General features: G+C 38.0%; 3 protein-coding genes across 3 annotated transcripts in view; 2 read left to right on the top strand and 1 right to left on the bottom strand.

Moving 5' to 3' along the window:
• The window catches only part of rgs20 (regulator of G protein signaling 20), a 192,292-nt gene that overhangs the window by 15,538 nt on the left and 158,760 nt on the right, over positions 1-17,994 (top strand). The gene's annotated exons all lie outside the window — the stretch shown is intronic.
• Positions 803-6,142, bottom strand: tcea1 (transcription elongation factor A (SII), 1). The gene is made up of 10 exons (XM_051883217.1): positions 5,922-6,142; positions 5,323-5,385; positions 5,128-5,233; positions 4,497-4,596; positions 4,196-4,341; positions 3,653-3,709; positions 3,008-3,162; positions 2,758-2,904; positions 2,606-2,677; positions 803-1,355 (listed from the first exon to the last, which is right to left on the bottom strand). The coding sequence occupies exons 1-10, from the start codon at positions 5,994-5,996 to the stop codon at positions 1,347-1,349; spliced, it is 930 nt and encodes a 309-aa protein (XP_051739177.1). The 5' UTR covers positions 5,997-6,142; the 3' UTR covers positions 803-1,346.
• Positions 9,197-17,971, top strand: LOC127506669 (oxygen-regulated protein 1). The gene is made up of 3 exons (XM_051883354.1): positions 9,197-10,287; positions 10,739-10,895; positions 10,998-17,971. The coding sequence occupies exons 1-3, from the start codon at positions 9,619-9,621 to the stop codon at positions 16,457-16,459; spliced, it is 6,288 nt and encodes a 2,095-aa protein (XP_051739314.1). The 5' UTR covers positions 9,197-9,618; the 3' UTR covers positions 16,460-17,971.

Raw genomic sequence — 17,994 nt, forward strand, 5'->3', positions numbered from 1 at the left:
CTAATGGCTCGTTTCCACCAAGCGGTACGGTTCAGTACGGTATGCAATTTTTGCCGTTTCCATTGTCAGAAGTTGTGAATGGTACCCTAATTCCAAACCGTACCACTTATTTGGGACCCTTCCGTTGGGTACCTAGCACAATAGTACCAGTGTTGTGCCAAATTTCAACTCCCTGCAAAATTATTACCCCCCTCATTGAAGTCGCTACCCGATTGCCTAATCCTAACACCACCCCTAATCCTAATCCCTCCCCCACACCTAATCCTAAACCTACCAATACTAGGGGGGTAATTTGGCGGGGGTCGGAATTCGGCAAAACACCGGTACAAAAAGGGTGGAGCTACACTCACTGCAGAACGTTGATTGGTTGACAGAGAATCATCACTTGCGCGTGCTACACGGGGAATGACAACACAATACCACTGCAACACAATGTGTATTTTTCGGCTATTTTGCCTTGCAGCCTTTGCTCAAACAAAGCTGCTGTATGTCCTCCATTGTTGTTTACGGTCACTTTCTTCTTCACGCAAGAATGACGTCGATCGCTACTTTCCGGTACACACCACGCCTATCAAGTAAAGGTAGTGTTGGCGGTGGAAATGCAAGCCGGATCAGGGTCTACCATCCCAAAACATACTGTACTGTACTGAAATGAACCGTACCGCTCGGTGGAAATGAGCCAAAAGACTATCCATTTGCTTGTAAATGATTTTATGAGGAGCAATAAAATAAGAATTGACAAGTAAACCAATCATCTCTAATGTGCTATCTTGTTAAAATGATGTATAAATCACACTCGCCATCAATCCTTAAAACATTTTACTCCTGAAAGTAAAAGCCATGTACACAGTAAAAATTTGAAGATCATGCATATAAATATTTATAAGAGTGACAAAGAGACTCAAAGTATCTTCCAAATGAACAAGGTAAAAAAAAATCTTGAGCCGTTACCAAAAGCAAACATAAGCTAAAAGCATTTTATTTAAAAATGGGTAGGTTTGTCAAGGAAAATTAAATAGTTTTGACTAGTTTTCATTAGGGCAAAGCAAAACTATCTAAATATGAATTTTGTCAATGTCAAATGTTTATCTACGTATATAAAAAGTGATGGTAAAAGAAAACAGAAATCCGACAACATTGATCATAGTCCAAAGGCCTATGGCCTAGCTATACGTCAAGTTAAAACACAGGACATGAGTTTGTGGACCATTATAATGAAGCAAACAGATGATGGGATCTATTGTGGCCTTTGTACATCAGGTGCGCCATTGAATTGTCGTCAATGATACAGAAACGTGGTCCTGGAATTTAGCTACATCTCCAAACAAAGAGAACAACCCCCAACTTCAGCAGAACTGTGGAAATAGATTTAATAGAGACACCGTTAATTAAATGCATCATGTTTGTAGGTAATATAAAGTTATCAGTGCTAGGGGTGGGAATCATTTGGTACCGCATGATTCATTAAAATTTTTTAGAATCAAATTTTGATTCGATATATGCATAGATTTGGTTCTAATTTTGTGTCATTTTTTTATATTTGACTGCGGTAGACAGTTTAGTAGGTCTTGAAGAAAAAAAATCTAACTGAACTAAATGTGAAACTTGAAGTTTTTTTTTCTTCCCATTTTAGTCAACGCAATATTATAAAACAAATGTAATTTAAGCTGACTGCAATCATTACACACATGACTGACAGTCTTCTGTAATAAAGCAAGGCAGGCAATTTCATTTTATTTTTGATATTAAAAATAGGAACAAAGAAGCAAATTACAAACAATAGGACAAAACAATAGAAAAAAAATATATACAAATTAAATAAACTTTTTCAGTTTTTCAGGTACAGTAGCCTAGGTTTATTTAACATGTAGTAAGAAATACTACAGAAATTGAATAATCAAATGTAAAAATAACACTATAGTCTTCACTGTATGAATTAAATATAAATTGATTCATATTAAAGACACAAAAATGATTCAGTCAAAAGCAGTGAGTGATTTTTTTTTATTAACATTAATGAAACAGACAACAACAGTTTATGAGGCTGCTGTCCCTTTAAGAATGAATGCACGGATCTAATATATTGTTACACATCCAATTTTCTGCTAACTTTCGCATAGCACATAGACTGCGATTACATGAATATTCCACACGATGTGCAGTTTGATGAGTTACTGACATGTTAGAATGTTATTAAATCACAATAAGCTGTGAAGAAGGACTCAGTGCGGTGCTTGTGCTGATGGACACAGCCGCAGCGTGAGCACAGATGCATGCAATCCCGAATTTAGTTATCTTTCACAGCTGGTTGCACTTGCATGGTCCAATAAACACATTAATTGACTGAATCGGCTGTGTGTCCGTCAGCACAAGCAATGCATTAAGTCCTTTTTCGTGGCTTATTGTGATTATTAACTAATGTGTCAATAACTTAAAGTAGTACCAAGAAGTTAAAGAAGAGTAACACCTTAGAAAATCATTTTTTTAAATTTGTGAATCGATGCGAATCGGTAGAAGACAGAATCGTCATTCATATGCGAATTGATTTCCCCCCCACCCTTAATCAATGGGCACAACAGTAGAAAACAGCAAAACAAACACATACCTTCCACCTATTTCCACATTCATTGCAGAAGACGAATGTTGTCATCGGTTCATCAGCACTTCGAGTTTGAACCTAAAGAAAGATTTGTGTTTATAAAATGTATATATAAAAATCAACTACTCAGATATTCATAAAACACTGTCTATGGTTACCTGGGTGTATGTACACTTCTTCTTTTTGCACTTCCCGCAAGTGAACAGGTCAGTCTGGGTGCCCCCAGAAGTGGCCACCTGGTGATCCCTGATGGCCTCTTTGGTCAGATTCTTACGCATCTCCTTCAGCTCATCGCTTGCCATTTCCTGTTGGATTTAGATTTCCACACTGTCACCTCTGAGAGAACATGTTCCTATAACGTTTATAAAACGGCAAAGTGAATAGGCTACCGTGTCACTGTTTACTCACCTCTGCTGTCATTTTTGCTATGCGGTCTGGGCTCACATTGCCACACAGCACGTTCCTTCTCAGGTTGGGGTTCTTTGCATCCTTAAGATTGGAGATTCGGCTTCGTACACGATTCTTATATTTCATATCAGTATTTTTGAACTCCGAAAAGATACGTGCAAGTTGGTCAAGGAAATACATGTCAAATGTAATATCATTTTTAGAGCTGCCCCCTAATAGTCAACAAAAAGAGGGCTAGCCGAACAAATTTTTCAAAAGTGTGAAAGCTGAAAAGTAGCGCGCTTACGGCATGACAGCTAACATGGAGGCGCTGATACTCAGTCATTTTTGGTCATACATAAGAGTAATACACCTTTTGAATCTGTGAAGAGTCTACAAAACGTTGTGCTTTATGCATGTGCTTGAACGCTGATTAGGCTATGTAGGCATTTAAGGCTCTTTATCATGATTTATATGATTTATTAATAAACGTGCCATTAGTTGACTGATCGCTTAAATCGACCAGAAAAATCTTTAGTCGAGGGCAGCCCCAATTTTATATATATATATATATATATATATATATATATATATATGTATGAATAATCAGACTTTACACACATTTCATAACAATAACAACTGTTAGGATGAATACGAAAAGGATATATTCTTCAATCTGAGCTCCAAGTTCATCACAATCAGCACCAATCGCAATGTGATCATCTGAAACAAAAATGAGACAAAACACTTCAAACATTTAAAAATATAAAAATGATAAATGTATTTCAATTAACTTTACACAGTGTGTGTGTTTGTGTGTATATACATATATATATATATATATATATATATATATATATATATATATATATAGCAAAAGTATATAGATCCATGATTGAACTGAAATACAGTTGCTTTAAATTTTCATGCTTAATGTTTTATTCTAAAAATCACTCACAAACTAAACTAATTACTAAATTAATAATTTAATATTTAATACACCAATTATCATCACTAACAACTATTGAATAACTGTTAATCAAAGTATTCCATGTATTTTGCACCATTTATTAAAGTCTGATTGTACAATTTATAATTCAGAAAAATTACAAAATTAGTAACAAGTCTAAATACTCTTGGCAAGACACTGTATGTTTACTTAGTAAAGAGAAAAATGTGTGTGTGGAAGAATTGCCTGCTATGACTTGCCTCCTGTTTGCAAAGCACTTGACAGCATCTCCCTGCACTTGATACGGACTGAGTCAGATGTGCCTGGTGCTCGTGGGAAAGTGGCTATCAATGTGTTGGGCGTAACATCGGCAGACTCGCTCTTACTGCTAGAATTACTGCTTGAGCTGAGAGAAGAAATAAAGAGAGAGGAAAAAAAGAATACAAAGCAAGCCAGAGTTAGATCTATAAAGTCTTATTTAAGGGCCAAAGATCAAAAGCGATATGATTATTTAGTTTTATAATAATCTCATGAGCATTAACACAATCTTGTAGTCGGTACCTCTCCTCTCTGGGCTCTGGGCTGGCTTGAGATGGCGAGACCACTGGTGTTGTGCGTTCCTTCTTTTTCTCCTCAGAGTTCTTGTCCGCAGCAGGTTCATCTGGATGTCAAAACCACTCTTTAGTCATTTCGTAAGTATAATGCTACAAATGTTCAGAAATCATATTCAGAACCTCAAAATCTGGGACACTGTAGAAAAGGAAAACCTGCAGTTGCTACCACATACAGGCAATTAGTGGTATTACAACAACAAAAACCTATAGTAACTTATATTATTGTTAAATAACTAAATGAGAAGTTTGAATTATACATAATGTATGCATACACAGTTTTATACATTATATTATACACACAACCCCCCAAATGTATTTGGACACATAAGCCACACTTAATGTGTGCGTGTTATTACATTATATAACAGAATATCAAACCAAGTGTCATTTATTTTAAAGAAATAGCACACCTTTAAGTCAAGTATTTTTGTATAATGGTATATAGTGTAATAGTCATAATTAATGTGATGAAATACACTTGCTAGGAACCTCAGCGTAACTTCATACATCCCCTAATATTACCATTAGAATAGTTGTTCTTGCACATACATTTACATTAAAATGCCAGTGTTATTTACCCAGCAACTTCTTCCAGGACTTGATCAAGGACTTGGCCAGTGAGGTTACTTCATCGTCTGTGCTCTGCTTGCGGATGGCATTGACCGACATCCCAATCCTCGTGGACTGTTTATAAGAAAAGCAGAGGGAATTTCTCGTTACATCTACTTCAGTGCTGAAGCGAGAATGGTGTGCAGTAAACAGGGTGAACATACCTGCAGAAGCTCCAGGGTCATGGGTATACTCTTTAGTTCCTTTAGTAAATCCAGTGCACCAGCCTAATAAAAAAATACGACTTACTAAAATGCATTGCATTATGATACTTTAATATACACATTAAAATGTATGGTAGCTTCAATAGTACATGCGCATTCTTACGGAGACGTCAACAGTAGTCACTTTGCAGCCTAACTTTTGCAAATTATCCACACTATTACTCACTTCACTGCCACGATCTTTGTAAAACCTTGTGTTCAATATGCTTATATATATATCTTTATCTAGTTTGTTTTCGAGATGAAATCAGTTGCATTACTGCCTCCCGCTGACTGCCCCAGTGTATTTATCCGCGCTAACAGTGGCTAATGTTGCTAATTTTCCCGCTAAGCGTTGAGTTTCTTAACCAGTAAACTAAACCTCTATATATTGCACACACCTGAGCATTAACCACTAAATCTATTCACAAAACAGCTCGCCAGTTTCGCTGCAGAATATGAAATTAGTTCTTCTCCATATGTAGCTGTTAGCTTGCTATGCATCAATGTAGCCTCGTCTAGTACAAGACAGGGAATTCATTCATGACAAAACACCTCACCCCGTTCTTCTTCTGTGCCATTTTATCCATCTTCTTTGCGATCCGGATGATATCTTCCTCTTCTTTCTTACCCATTATTGATGATTAGTGACAAATATTGAATTTAAACGAACTATATATATATTTAAAAAAAAAAACGTAGAACCACACACGAACACAACCACTCCACCGGCGGCGAGCGCAGAAGCTCTGGCAGGAAGGCGTTTCTATGAAAAGGCCAGACATCACTAATCAACCCATTGACTAGAAGCGTCCATCGACGTAAAGCCCAGGCAACATTAATCGAAAAAATAAGAACGTTCATCACATTAATGAATTGCTTCCAGCATATCTTTAGAAGAACCACATGAAAGTTACACACAGAAGAGACTAAAATGGTATACACATTGCTTGTAAAACCGTTTGAATCGTATGGTATGGAGGGGTTTGTGCTGAAAGCACTGTGGTGAGATCCCAGCAACTTCTATGTGCAACACTAGAGTGCGCTCGTGCTCGTTTTACAATTACAAACTACAACCGCGGACAAAGTGACAACAACAGGGTTTGATGTCGAATGAGGTGGTAATGTGCTTAGCTTCTTCTCCCTTGAATATATTGTCTTCAAAATCAGTTAGTGGGGATATAGCACTGTAAATGAATTATTTGTTGCGCATTTTAAAGGATGTTAATGTAGTGGTATATTTCTGTTGTTAGTAATGAGGTGACTGACACACTACACTAACCACAAAAAAATAAAAATAATAATAAAAATATATATATATTAGTGAATGTCCAGTAAGTATCCATAGGGAAAATGAGAGGCAGAAATTGTGGAATCTACAGAACATGTGTTGTTTGTGTTAGTCTAATGTCTATCACAGTAGTTTGCTTGAATATAAGGCAGGGAATACTGTTGAAAGTTTTAGCATGCATATAAGAAACTTTTTAAACTTATTTTGTGCAGGGTTGTGCTCTTTATTGGGGTAGCTGAATATGCGGGCAATTAGTTTTGCAAATTAGCCTTTTGGATTGGCCTACAAATTGTCGCCATGATGATCTCAAGCTCAACATGGTGAAATATTTTCACTTAAAAATCGAGACTTTGTTGGAAGGTTTGCCATTGCACCATCATTGCTCGATAACATAGAGAAGGGAGAAAGAAGATAACCAAATTAATACTAAAGTTGTCCTTTTAAACTTACAGTTTCTATATTCCAAGGTTTCAAATCTCACTGATAAATCAAATCTACTGTGTACTTTGCTCTTCATATTACTGATGTAATTTAAATGTTTTGTCACTCTTTGACAGTGCTTTCTTGTTACTAAATAAAAATCCCATGTTTGTCTTATTCCGTGCCCTGCATGTGTCCTAAGCCTCTAATCCTTAGAGATCAAGACAACGTGATTCCACATCCAGTGAATTTGTTTCCTACATGAGCAACACATTCAAAAATTATTATGGCACTTTTGGTAATGACAGCAAGAATGTACTTTATACTGCTCTGCAACTCAACCAGTTATAGAGCTTGATCAGTGAGTGAAACCGTTCTGCTCAAATCAAACTGCTTGAATTTTCCCTAGAAACACAGCAAGGCTAATCTCCACCCCATGCTGATAAGGAAATCCTATAAAACTATCTGAGACATGACAGGGAGCCTTGTTGAGATTACTAGAAACAGCTGAGTATCACTGAACAAACATCAGTGTCTCATTATAAAATAAATTAATACAAATTAAAGAATGAATAAAGAAGTTCACGCTTATTATACGCAGTTCGTATCCATATCTGGTGCTGATTGATTAACATGATCCAAGATTAACATAATCCCAGATGTAATGCACTAAGAACTGGTGTTGCCTTGCTGTATAGCAATCGCAATCACAATATTCCTGCTGCGCTTCCGTAGTCACAGTTATGCTCCCACTGAGAGACACATGCTTTACCAGCTGAGAATTCCCTTTCCCTTATAGTCAGCTATAGCATAAAACCTTCACCCCACTCTAATCCCTATTAACAGAGCCCTTAAATCTTCTTATATCTCTGCAAGAAATTAGAAACACCTTCAGCCATCTGCTGGATATCACACACAGCAGAAAAATACTTCAGGTCTCGTTATGTTTAAGTGAAAACCTCTAAAAAACATTACAATTGCAATTCGATTTGCTGATTATACACCCAGATGAGACAAAGAACCAGCTATTATATAAACAGTGTAGATCAACCAAAAGGTTTACATGGAGGATGTTGCATAACTGAATTAGAATGTTTTGTGTGATATCGTAACACTTGCATATGGTTATCAATACTTTATTGTTCGACACCTCGTAGGCTAAATATACAGTTGAATTATGTTACTGAAAATACAGATTATACAAATAACCAGTTTTAAAAATATTCTTTTTAGATTTCTTTTAATATATGGAGGCTTAAAATGAAAGTGTTCTTGGTACTCTCTTTCTCTAAAATGTTGTTTAACCATGACTAAAGATTACACAAATCGACACTGATGCCTGCCGTCCCAAAATAGCCTTGAGCGTTGTTCATAATCTCTTCAGTAGTTGGACAACCAACTCACCAACTCAACCCTCCTGAATATGTGAAATAAGGTAAGATGAGTAGCTTTAAATGTGTTTAAAAAATAGTAGCATCAAAACTAGTAGCATATTCCAGATATTTTTTTGTTTATATTGGTAAATTTACATGCTATAGAAAGTATATAATTATCATATTATTCAATTTGGTGTTTGTTTTAAGAGACATTGTATGGATTGTTTTATGTAATAGGCATTTGCAGGAGATTAGAAGGAGATTTCTATGTTTTGAGCTTTATATATTTGTGTTTTTGAATCATGGTTTTCCAGAATATGTCTTGTGGCTGTTATGCAATGGTTTACTGCATTGAAAAATGATTGTGGAGCATCATTTGTCAATTGAATGAGGGTGTCTGTGCCACACTGCAAGGCAATCTGTATAAAATAATGTTTTCAGATAGCATACTGTACATTTTAGGACTAGTGACCTGTTTCGGTATTTTTTCAGAGTCCTTTTTCAGATCAACAAACATTGTTCAGGTTGTTTTAATGTGTATAAAATGTACGTCATTTGTTTTATCTCTGCTTAGTTTAGGTTGAGTTCAATAGATATTGGCATTAGCATTTGTTTATTGCGTTTGACTTCCATTCTTATACCTGGCCATGGAAAGCGAAACTTCCTGAGCAAATTCTTTTAGTCCTTTAGAGAGGCCATTTCATTGTTGACTGCAAGAAGCCATTTTGTTAATGACTGTAATGAAAAAACCAAAACAATACCTGAAAGAAGAATGTAGTTGTTGTTGCCGCTAATGAACTACAGACTGATTCTTCTAATGTATTTGTAGTTGTAAGAATTGCCTAGTATAAGACTTTATTAAAAACAGCATATCGCATAATTTAAAGGGTTTGTTTTGTTATCATCTGCTGAAAGACCCCCAGAGTACACTCATTTACAAAAACACTTGCTTTATGTGGGAAACAAAGTCAGTGCGGAAGCTTTTTCAGTACGGTAGAAGCTAATGGGACCTAATGGGAACAATATTACTGCAGGAATTATTGTTATTATGCAGAAAAAAAATAAAAAAGAAAAACCTTGTGATGTTAAAAAAGTCATATTAAACAGAAAAAAAAAATGTTTTGTTGAATAACTGTTGGCTCTTTGATTTATTTTACAGTTTCTTTTAATATGAGCACAACGCCCCTTAATGATGCACCTCATCCTGATGTGTCCTCTGGGAGCATGCAAACATTGGTCTCCAGGCCCTTGCCCCCCCACCCAGACCCCACTACCACTAAAAGGGTGTGTTTCTACAAAAGTGGGGACCCTCAGTTCACGGGGCACCGGATGGTCATCAACAGCCGCACTTTTAAAACCTTTGATGCTCTTCTAGATGCCCTCTCCAAGAAAGTGCCTCTACCATTTGGGGTAAGGACCATCACAACACCAAGGGGAACACATGCTGTCTGTACTCTCGATGATGTGCAGGATGGGGGTTCCTATCTGTGCTCAGATCAGAAGAAAGTCAAGCCTTTTAACTTGGACGAGGTCCACAAGAGACAGGTCCCTTGGAACACTACCAGACCCGTCAGTGCGGGACGCCGAGCACGCAGAGCTCTGGTCCGGCAGCTGGCAAAGAAAAATGAAGTGACCACAAGGACAGTAAAAATGGCAGAAAACACTGTGGTGGTGCGGACACCAAAAAGACTAACGGTGTATAAAAACAGGGATCCGAGCATGAAGCGAGTAATTGTAGTTCATAGGAGAACAGCACCAAATTTTGAAGCTCTTTTGGATTATCTTTCTCAAGTGATGCAGTTCCCAGTTGTGAAGCTGTACACAGAAGATGGCATACGAGTAAGTAAATAATATAAAAATGTCTTTTTTTCTGGCTAAAATTATCACAGAAGAATGGTACTGAAATTAGAATTAAACATGGTCATCTTTCAACATTAAGAGTAAGAGTCTGAATAAAACAAATAATGAAGTTTTTGGGGATGTTAGAATTTGATTAGTTAGTTACTAAAAATTATAGTGAAGGTAATCACTATGGTAGTTTGGATGTAACACCCTGAATGGTTAAAATGGCTTTTAAAATGTTATGTTTTTGTTTCATACAAAAGATTTTAGCACTGTAAAACAACTCTTTTACAATATCGGTCTTGAAATATCTTTTAGATAGTTTTGTTTTGCTGTCAAATTTATGACCTAATGTTTGAACTTTTTTTTTTTTATAAACTAATGTTATTTACTGGACACACATTAAGTTTCTTATTTATTTATAGATTGAATTCTTATTTATTTATAGATTGAAGGACTTCCTGCCCTCATTTTGTGCTCTGGGATTGTTGTGGCAGCTGGTAACGAACCCTTCAGAATAGAAAACTACAATTTCCAAGCTCCCAGAAAAATCCAGTCAAGGATATCTGAATCCTTGGGTCCAACACAAACAGAGACACTACTACGTAAGCCTAAATTATTTTTTAAATATTGATTTATTTTGCACTTCTCTTTAGTGATGTTTTTTCTCTTCCCCCCCAAATCTTCTAATTCCATTCGTCCATAAGAAGAAAAAAAGATTCCAGCTGGGACTTTTTCAAGATCAAGGAATTTCTCTTTATCTTCTGAGAGGTTCCTTGTAGAGCAGATCAATAAGTCACTAAATGGAAATCTGACAGAGCACAATAGGACAGAGAATGAATCAATGCAGACCGAAGGTAGTCAGCCAGTGGGATCAGATGAGATGGAGACCTGTGACTATATGGAGGGTATGGAGGAGAGGAATTACCCCATCATGCCTACTGAAGACGACATTGAAAAATCATTCCGGGTCAATGAGGATGGCAGCATGACAGTGGAGATGAAGGTGCATCTTACTATAAAACAAGAGGAAATGATCCACTGGACAACTACACTGAGTCGCACCTCCGTTAATAGCCAGCAGAGGGCAGTGTGCAATTCTAAGCCAGAATCAAGTACAAAATCATTAGATGTAACCAATGACTCAGGCAAAGACTCAAATGGACCTCACAGCCTAGATTCAAAAGAAATCAATACACTCGCTAACAAATCTGTAGGATTCATCAAGGAAGAAAGAGAAAATTATGGCAGTGATGCATCTTCTGATAAACCTAAGCCCATCTTTAGAAGGCTGCCCACTCCAGGCCCCAGACAACAAAGAAAAGAGGCCTCAGTCGAAAACATCAAAACTGTTTCAGAGACTGAAGTTCAGGAGAGTACAGTGGGTGCATACTCGTTCATGGAGCGAACTGCACAGGGAGAGCTGACGGAAGGTTACTGTGTGGTCAGTCGCAGCAGTAGCAGCAGCACAAGAACCTTGTCAAAACCTGGGAAGAGTGAATCAGGAGAAGTTAAGCAGAAGAAGTCTCACTCCTCCTTCAGATCCTCAGGCATGGCAGAGGTTCTCCAGCTACAAAACAATGGGACAATGGGAATAACAGAGACTGTGGTGCACATATATGAAACACAGGGTGCGTGTGACAATTACTATGCAAATACACTGGTGGATGTGGACAACAAGCCTGGATACCACACAAAAGCTTTGCCTCAAAGTAAGCCAAGCTCAACAGACACAGGACCCCCTTCATCAAGTAATGATTGTGATGTGGATCTCACTAGACAGTCCACAAGCTCTACCTCCCAGGAAGGTGGAAAAACTAATATGCTGTCATTGTCGTCTGCCTGTTCAACACCTCCAAAAAAGATAAACAAAAATCCATCTGTCCTCACTGATGATGAAAAACAAACCTTGGTTGAGTGCACTTCTGAAAAAAATGAAAAGAAAATTATGCATCCAGCAGTCGCAATGGAACACGACTCCGATGATAAAAGTATTGTTGGTAATAAAAATAATACCCCAAAGTCCAAAAAATCAAAGAAAAGTACTTCTTCTGAATCATCTGGGCTTGGAAAAAAAATAAAGGGCAGTGCTCCAGGCTCTTCAAAAGACCTGCAAATGACGTCAGACACACGGAGCCACACAGGATCAGAGAAAAAGACTAGCTCAGCGGAAAGTGACAAACGTGAACACAAAGCCGTAAGAGACAAAAATAAGAAGATGAAAACATTTGAAAGTTCTCCAAACAGTAAAAACTTGAATCTTGATATTGGTAATCAAAGATGGTCAGATAAAGATCTTAAGCTAAAAGATAAAGCCATCAAAGACATCTCCCACAAAGTAAACAAAAATGACAGTGACTCTCAAGGGCCTAAACTAAAGAAGAACAGTTTAGACATTCGATTGCCAGCCCATCCAGCTCCAAAGAGGCTACCGAAACAAAGGTCAATGAATGGCGTCAGATCAAAATCGTCTACACAAAAACAGGAGTTGAGTGAAAGTGTGTCATTGCCTGTGCTACAGTCCTCTTCCTCCAGTGTACATCAATATGTTGAAAACTGGCTGAAAAAAATTGAACCAGAATCTGTGCCCTATGATGATGAGACGGACCATCCAGAGATTGTACCAAGGGCGGTATTTCGTATAGGGAGTGACTCCTCTATGCCCACTGATGGTTCTGAGATTAAAAGTGACCCTGAAAAGGATAATGTAGAGGATGAAGGACCTGTTCTAGAACATAATGCTGACAAGAGGCCAATGTCTCGCCCACCTGTACAAATAAGGTGTGAGGGAGATCCAACCGAGCCACAAAGGCCGATAGGCTTTTGTAAATCGATGCCAATTTTGAGGGTACATTCTGAACAGGAGGATCTTGTAAGAATGCACAAGTCATCTGAGAACTTGGTTCTCCCAGACCCTTCTGGGACATCACAAAGTACAGAGGTCAGTGTTAGGTCAGGCATGAAACCAGTTTTGCAACAGTTGTGTTTGTCTGTTCAGTCCATCAAGCGGGCATTGAGTCAGACCCGCTTAACACCTGTGGAAAAGGAAAAGTCCAGTAGTGTCCCGGACTTCTCATCTCAGGTGGCCTCTGCCTTTGGTTCTCCATCCAGAGCTTTTGTGTCCTTCTTGTCACTGATGACTCTGAGAGATGGTCTTCCAGTCCTCTACAAAGAAGAATCACAAGCCAGCAACTCCAACGTCTGCCCAGAAGCCCTGCAAGTAATGCAGTCCTTGGAAAAAATATCTAATATTAAAGATGAAGATGAGCTAAAGGCCAGCTTGACCAGTCTTCAGAGTTCAACTTCGTCCAAATTAAAACAAAGCTGGAGAGATTTCCAAGAGCAAAATCTCTTTGGAGAAAGTCCGCCACTCTCACCAAAACTATCAGAGCAGGAGTTTGCCGTAGAAGTGGACTTAGGAGAAACGGAGGATCAGGACAAACAGAACAATTTTAGTATAGAACAGTTACTGGATGAACTGAACATGCCTGAAGATCTTCACAGAGAGATTTCCTCTCTTGTTGAAGGAGAACTAAAGTATTTTAATCAGACAGACTTAATCAAAGATGCTGATAACACCAGCGAAAACTCAGGTAAAGAAAAGGAAAATAGTGATGGCTCCTTGAGTGGTAGTTTAGAGAAAGCTGCTGACATGGAAGAGAAAAATGAGAATGATGGCCAAGATAATGACACAACCAATGATGATGTAACCAATGATCCCAAAACACCTGAATCTCAGGAATTGCATGCAATTCGACCTCATTCCCCTGACTCGGAAACTATAGAAAAGGACCTTGGTAATGAAGATTCTGGCATAGCAGTACCCAATCAATCACCCGAGGGTAATGGTAGTGATTCAAGTAAAGCAGAGGTTTTAGAAACTTCTGATAACAACCAGATATATGCAGAGAACATGCAAGAAAGGATAATCTATGAAGACTCAGAATCTGAAAGCAAAGATGCTGAAGAAAATTGTTCTCCAACATCAGAACAAAAGATGATAGATGTAGTTGGAGAAGAAGTTTCTGAAGGCCAAGACAATATGTCTGAAAGAGAAGACAATGTAACTCCAGAGAATATAGAAGACACTGATGTTGAGGAGGACATTATACAGAACATCAGGGAACCTAGTGAAAAATCAGATGCTTCAGAACCTGATGACACAGACGCCAAACGCTCTTGTTCAGCATCAGAAACTGAGTGTGTGCAATTTCCAGACAGAGAATTAGCTGAGCCTAATGAGGACAATCAGTACAGTACAGCTGAGGACTGTGTCAGAGAGCAAACTGATCATTCTGATTTTGAGGAAACAATCGGTGATGGAGGACAGGAGCAAGAAACCAAGTCCATCTTATCAGAACGCGAGTCCCTTCACTCAGAGCCCTCCGAGATGTCATCACCTCACCATGATACAGAGGGTGAATGTAGAGAGCAAACATTAGAATCACCCAGTCAAGAAGATGATCAGGTGATATCTCCAGATGCGGATCAACAAGAAGATGCTACTCCAGATGTCTCAGAAGGTGAGGATCCTGATCCACACTGCAGTAACATTAGCCCTCAACGTGGCAGTAATGATGAGAATAGTATGACCCCTGAAGCTGAATATGAGAAAACACAACAAATTGAAGAAGAACATGACATTAATGATGTGGACCATGAGAGCTCTGAAGTTTGTGAAAATGCAGATCCAGATGCTGAAACGATCACAGATCCTGAGGCTGTGGATGAGGATGTGACAGAAAAAAAGTCATACACAAGTGATTCCGAACCCTACAAAGTTCAGACTTTAGAGGAAGGTAGTCACACAGATAAAAAGGACAGTTCCACTGAAGAGTGTGATGTAGAAGAGGACGATTGTGGTGGTTTGCTTGATTCTCATAATAATAATGTGAATGGTGTTCGACACTCTATTGCATGTACTGATACTGAAGATTCAGTGGAAAGGGAGTCATGCAGCAGTATGAGTAAAAATGAGCACCAGTTTGAGAAGGCAGAGAGTTTGGGTATGGAACATGGATATCATTATCTTCCACATCCAACTGAGATCTCACAAGAGCTGTTAGACTTAATCAATTCAGCTTTGTTGTCCTCTACCCTGACTCTCACATGTGATTCAAATGGCAACCTCAGATTGGAGCCAGACAAATGCAAAATGAGGGAAATTTTCATGGCTTGCCAAAAGACAAATGATCAGTATGGTCAAAAACGTCTCCCAAGCCCTAATACATCAGATCTGTCTGATTACAGGCCTGACACATCTGACAATGGCGGGTACCAGTCGCATGAGCTTTTTACCGAGAGTGGAGAAGAGGAGGAGGAGGAGAGGTTACGTATCTTTCGAGAAATCATAAAACAAAGCACAGAGAAGCCATGTACAAAAAACCATGTAAAAGAGAACGGCTTGACGAAATCGTCTACATGGATGATGACAAAACATACTCCCAATCCAAGTTTAAAAAGCAGTAGTCTTGCTTCTTTTCAGGATGCTAAAAGTGCAATACAAGAACCACTTTGCCACAGTAGATCGCCTAGTGATAAAAGTTCACTTGATGGAGACTCTGAGTCAGTGCAGCGCATGGCTTTAAGAGATAACGTGGACTCTGGAGACGGAGTGCTTATTGATAAAGGCAGGTGGCTTCTCAAAGAAAACCACCTCATCCGAAACTCTCCTCCTGTGTCCATGGGAATGTATGGAAATGGAGACACCACATCAGCTGACACAGCTCAGGACAACAGGAGTGAGGATTTACCCTACCCGTGTTGTGAGAACCAAGCCTCGCCTCTGGCGGTAATATCCTCTTCAGAGCTGGAGGACATGGCTAAACCCCCTACACCGAAGTGTACATACTTCAATATGTCACATTGCAGTGACTCCGATCCTCTCTTTGATGCCCAAAGTGTTAACAGTGGCAGCGGTGGAAGGAGGAACAAGGAACTAAAGGTATCTCCGATGGGTGAGACTTCTAAAATGTGGGCAAAGAAAAATGGAAGTATGTCTTCATTTGCGTCTGTTGAGTTCAAACTGCCTGATGGAAAAGTTCATCCACAGGAGGGGTCAGGATCTGGTACTAACAGATCTCAGAGTCATGACAGTCGGACAGTACAAGAGGAGGAGTCGAGGGAGGGTATAAGTCTCAGGTGTGGGCAGCACTGCCCAATACTATAGTTCAAAAGGGAAAATGTACCAGCTACAATAGCTTCTATTTAAGGTATTGTCAAATTTCAGTTATTTATTGTAGTTTATATGCTTAAATTGTTTCAACAGCACATATAATGTAAAGACAACTGCAGTGATAAGACTTTAATTTCCTCACTTGGGTGCCTGCCGGACTTTAAGCTTTTATGTGTTTTAAACCATTTTGGGCTATGTCAAACATGTCTTTTCACTTCACAGGGGCTATATTGCACAATTGATCTGATTTACTTGAATTTATTGAACTTCCTAAGTGGTATTTCTCATAGAGAAAAAGTAAGCTTTATTGTTGCATTTCCTAATGTGGGCCTGTCTCTTATTTGAATAATAAGATGAAGAAAAAAAATCACTTTCAGCACCAAAATATGCTTGTTTATTTTTTCCAGAGATGTAGAGACTGGCATACTAAAATAATAATAATAATAATAATAAAAACGAGGTAATGTGCAAGTTTAAAACAGCGTGCAAAGTACCTTTTTTGAAGGGCGGTCTGCTGAATGATCTCTTAAGATGCGTTGCCTCAACTCTTCGAGCCATATTTCAAAGTGGCTAAATCCCTAAATTATATATAGAAATGTGATTACTGTTACTTTAAATAACGTCATGTGGTTAGAATAGAAAGAGAGTGAACAATGCTCTGTTTTCTGTTGTCAAAAATGTCAAACTGACGAAACAGATATTTATGGTTTGAATTGATTGCTCATTTTGAGATTTTTAGTGTATTTTATGTTTTGAGAAATGTTTTTTTTTTTTTTAAATGCAGTACTAATATAGCACTATATCCTCGGAAAGAGAACAATGTAAAAATCTGATCGTGCATGAAGGCAGCTGTCATCATTATCACATTAAACGTGATTATTTTTATTGTGCTAGGATCAAATAAAATATACATTAAGCACCTCTACAAAGGATCTATCTTATTAAAGGGTATACAACAATTGTATATAGGTCTTATATACTTATTTCCTTTAGCTCAAAAGCTGTTGTTTAATATACATGCAGACATCCTCAACTGATTGACATCAATGAAACTTAATGTTGCTTTACACAGATAAAATTTAATAAATATATGTATTACAAACAGATTAAATAAACTGGACCAGAAATCACCAAAAAAAATAAGGGTATATAGGCAGGGCTCATTCTGAGGGTTCCTGGATAAGAGGACAAATTAACTTAGTTCCCACAAAACTGTGTTGTTAAGCAGTGTGGGGTTTTAAGGAAATATTGCCTATGGAAGATCAAACAGCTAAACTTGACTTTAATGTCAGTATATGGGAATTTGATTGCCATATAATGTGATTGCCTATTTCAGAACCTAGACCATTGTGGCTGCTATCCAAAAGATTTTAATTTTATAATGCAAATGGAGAGCTAATTCCATTTTTATTTTTTTGCAAGAATGGAAAATCATTATTCTAATTGGACGATTTTGTTGACTTTGAAATAAAAACATGCTACTAAACAATAAATATTTGTTGATGAGGTTTGTGTCATGGAATTTTTTG

This window comes from Ctenopharyngodon idella, chromosome 2 (genome assembly GCF_019924925.1).
Source record: "Ctenopharyngodon idella isolate HZGC_01 chromosome 2, HZGC01, whole genome shotgun sequence".
In the NCBI taxonomy this organism is placed as follows: Eukaryota; Metazoa; Chordata; class Actinopteri; order Cypriniformes; family Xenocyprididae; genus Ctenopharyngodon; species Ctenopharyngodon idella.

Coding starts and splice junctions, on each gene's coding strand:
- tcea1 (XM_051883217.1), bottom strand. CDS start 5,996: ATGGGTAAGAAAGAAGAGGAAGATATCATCCGGATCGCAAAGAAGATG. Junction 5,234..5,322: donor TGACCCTGGAGCTTCTGCAG/GTATGTTCACCC, acceptor TCTTATAAACAG/TCCACGAGGATTGGGATGTC. Junction 4,597..5,127: donor GTCCTGGAAGAAGTTGCTGG/GTAAATAACACT, acceptor TTTGACATCCAG/ATGAACCTGCTGCGGACAAG.
- LOC127506669 (XM_051883354.1), top strand. CDS start 9,619: ATGAGCACAACGCCCCTTAATGATGCACCTCATCCTGATGTGTCCTCT. Junction 10,288..10,738: donor ACACAGAAGATGGCATACGA/GTAAGTAAATAA, acceptor ATTTATTTATAG/ATTGAAGGACTTCCTGCCCT. Junction 10,896..10,997: donor ACAAACAGAGACACTACTAC/GTAAGCCTAAAT, acceptor TTCGTCCATAAG/AAGAAAAAAAGATTCCAGCT.